Genomic DNA, 3,709 nt, shown 5'->3' on the forward strand with positions numbered 1-3,709 from the left:
AGTCGGGTCAAAGTTTGACCGTTGACCTTGGTTGACTTATAGGGTTTGGTCAACAGCGAGGGCCTTTGAGCCAAAGGAGGGGTAAAATGGTCTTTCACCCTTCTAAGGGAACTTAGAGAAAGTAGATTCTAGTTCTGAGAGTTATATTTATGAGAATATTACTTTATGTGTTTAGGCGGAGGCTAGATCGTATTTCTACCGCGTCAGTGATTTACCGAGATACCAGAGGTGAGTCTTCTCACTATACTGTACCTAGAAGGGTACCTATGTGTGACCGGAAGATCTGATATGCTATAAGATATATGCATTGTATGTTATTAGTTACCCGTTTGTATGTGCTATGTATGCTATACTTGATATGGGCCGAAAGGCATTATGTTATGGGCCGGAAGACATTATGATGTAGACCGGAAGGTCAGGGAGTTATGGACCGGAAGGTCGAAACGAGTAGGAATGGAAGGTTTACCGGGTCGGGACGGAATTCCCCTGAGACACATGGACCAGAAGGTCATGGCCTGGAAGGGCGTATGTGTGTAATTTTTGGGAAACTCACTAAGCATTTATGCTTACAGTTGTTGTGTTATGTGTTTCAGGTTGTAAAACCCCAAGTCTGGAAGGAAAAGAAAGGAAAGAAAACCCTAATTTTAAAGGGCAACTCGGCGAGTCCAAGGAGGAACTCGGCGAGTCCGAGCGGGATCCGAGTCGAGGAGTAAGTGACCGACTTGGCGAGTCGGCCAAGGGGACTCGGCGAGTCTGGTCTGTGCGAGGATAACCCTAAATTCGGGACTTGGAGCCTATTTAAACGTCTCATTCTCTCCCCTAGGGTTCCTTTACTGTCTCTTTCACTTAGAACATCGAACCCTAAGCCCCATTGTTGCTCATTCAAGCTTCCAAGCCATTTTTTGGGTGATTTGAAGGAAGAAGAAGAAGGGGAATCATTGAAGCTTCAAGGATTGGCCTTAGATCTAAAGATTTGGGGGAAATTTCTGAGTTATTGAAGTTCGGGGAGCAAGGGGAGCAGGAGTTCAGAGAGTTGACGGGCAGCAGCTAGTGAGATCATCAGCAAGTTCAGCCAGTGCAGGTGAGTTTCCCTTTGTGTGAATGGGTCTAAGGCCACAATGCCGGCCCATGTAGTGATGAGTAGAAGGCCTGGGGGTTAGCCCTAGGCACAGTATGCTAGTATGATATTCAGGATGAGGTCCATTAATAGCGGGTGGGCCCAAGTATTTGTTTATATGATAGTTTACACTTGTTGTCTGCGTGATACATGTATGTGCCTCGTAGGGAAGGAGTGAGAGTGGGCTGGGCCCGTATCTCACTACCAGTAGTAGTGTGGACGGGGCTCCATGACTCATCAGTAGCAGGACAGGGGTGAGGCCCAGGATAGACGAGGCCTTAGGATAGGATTAGTCGTATGAGTTGAGCTTATGTGTTGTGATATGTTTATGGGTTATTATTTGTTGTCGGGCGAGGCCCTGTGACAGGCGAGGCCTAAGTGAAATAGATCTGTATCCGAGCGAGGCTCGACGCCAGGCGGGGCCTGGAGCGGTGGGGCCGTTGTAGCGGGCGAGGCCCGAGGCAGGGGGCGAGGCCCAAGATAGCAGGCGTGGCCCAGTATGTGTAGTATGTGATTATGAATGGTATGTGGTAGGGTGGGGAACTCACTAAGCTTCATGCTTACGGTTTTCAGTTTTGGTTTTAGGTACTTCTGGTAGTGGAGGGAAGAGCTCGGGGTGATCGCATGGCACACACCATTGATTAGACAGTCTGGGAATGTTTTACTCTAATAACGAACATGTGTTTTGGAAATTAATACTCTGTTTATGTTTTGGATTAATGATTTTGCTTTAAGTAAAGTTTTATTAAAAGAAATTTTTGTTCTTGGGAAGGCGCCAGCATGATCTGTACACACTGACGAAAGATTTATTTTATGATACTAGCAAGGACCGTGGGAAGGCGCCAGCATGATCTGTACACACTGACGGAAGATTTATTTTATGATCTTGGGATGCATTTTTACTATGATGACATTTGCTAAACATGAGATTTGAGAACATTGAATGATGGTTTATGTTGTTTGAAAAATTGAAAATTTTTTTTGAAAATTTCACATTGTTACACACTTGCTATCCAATATAGGATAGATCATCTCCGTATTCAATAATTTCATAATCTCTTTCTTCACAACCTCCATCATTGGAGGGTTCAAACGCCTTTGAGCTTCTCCGGAGGGCTTGTAATATTCTTCCATAAGGATTTTGTGCATGCAAAGTGAAGGACTTAACTCTTTGATGTCGGCTATAGTCCACCCAATAGCTTCCTTGTACACTTTGAAAGTGGTGACAAGCTCTTCTTCTTCCTTTGTTGTCAACTTTGATGAAATGATCACTGGTAAAGTCTCTGTCTCTCTAAGATACAAATACTTGAGATGCTCGGGTAAAGTCTTGAGCTCCAATTCTGGTGCCTGCACAATAGAAGGAACAAGTTTCTCATTAGGCATTGATAATTTCAGTTTTGGAACATCAAACCTCATTTTCTTCTTTTGATCCATGCAAGATACAACTTCCATAATCTCTTCATCAATTTTAAATTGCTTGAAAAGTTTTTCCACTCCATCCTTTTAAAGATTCTTGTCTAAAATGAGAGTTAACACATCAAGATTAGACAAATCAAAACACTCTTCGGTTAATGGTTCAATGACATCCACAAAATTCAAAGATGAAATATCACTTGGATATCTCATAGCATCATAGATGTTGAAATTTATCGCCCCTCCATCAAATTCCATGGACAATGTACCATCATACACATTAGTTTTTGTCAGGGTTGTTTTCAAAAAGGGTATTCCTAGAAGAATTGAACTCAAATTTGGTGATTCATCATCATCTATGTCAAGGACATAAAAATCTACTGGAAATACTAGTTCATTCACTTGTACTAACGCATCTTCTAGCACACCTTTTGGATGTACTAAAGATCGGTCAACCAATTGAATGATCACCCCAGTCTTCTTCAATATGCTAATATTTAAAGTTTTTAAAATAGAATATGGCAAAACATTGATAGAAGCTCCAAGGTCTAGCATAGCTCGTGGAACATGAAGATTACCTAACTTGCAAGGAACCGTGAAAACACCCGGATCCTTACATTTTTGATGTAATCTTTTTCTATAACACAACATATATATTTTCACCTACTTTGACAGTTTCATTCCCTTTTAATCTTTTCTTAAATATGCATAATTCCTTAAGGAATTTAGCATACCTAGGGACTTGTTTCATGACATCAATAAGATGAATATTTACCTCAACCTTTCTGAACATCTCCATGATCTCATTATCTTTCCTCTCACGCTTTGACTTGTTTAACCTTGTGGGAAATGGAGGAGGAGTGACTTTTACTTCAATGGGAACTTGCTCTGAATGTGCTTTTGACTTATCTTCTTCTTTTTCTAACTCCATCTATTCTTCTTCTTCTTCTTCAATCATCTTTGGACCTTCATATTCTTTGCCATTTCTCAAAATGATGGCACATGCACTATGCTTTGGTTTCTTTTCGGTTTGTGCGGGTAGTTTGCCTTGTGACTCTAATTTACTAACAGAAGTGGCGAGTTGAGTCATTTGTTGCTCCAAAGTCTTGATACTTTCCTTGGTCTCATTTTGAAATGTTTGAGTACTTGTGGCTAAACTCTTGACAATGTCTTCCAAAG

General features: G+C 41.5%; 1 protein-coding gene across 1 annotated transcript; it reads right to left on the bottom strand.

Moving 5' to 3' along the window:
- Positions 1–2,620: 2,620 nt before the first annotated feature.
- Positions 2,621–3,461, bottom strand: LOC145017012 (uncharacterized). The gene is made up of 2 exons (XM_078975127.1): positions 3,265–3,461; positions 2,621–3,167 (listed from the first exon to the last, which is right to left on the bottom strand). Exons 1-2 carry the CDS (start codon positions 3,459–3,461, stop codon positions 2,621–2,623), a joined length of 744 nt encoding a protein of 247 aa, XP_078831253.1.
- Between the last annotated feature and the right edge of the window lie 248 nt (positions 3,462–3,709).

This window comes from Lactuca saligna, chromosome 9, assembly GCF_052625555.1.
Source record: "Lactuca saligna cultivar CGN05327 chromosome 9, ASM5262555v1, whole genome shotgun sequence".
Lineage (NCBI taxonomy): Eukaryota > Viridiplantae > Streptophyta > Magnoliopsida > Asterales > Asteraceae > Lactuca > Lactuca saligna.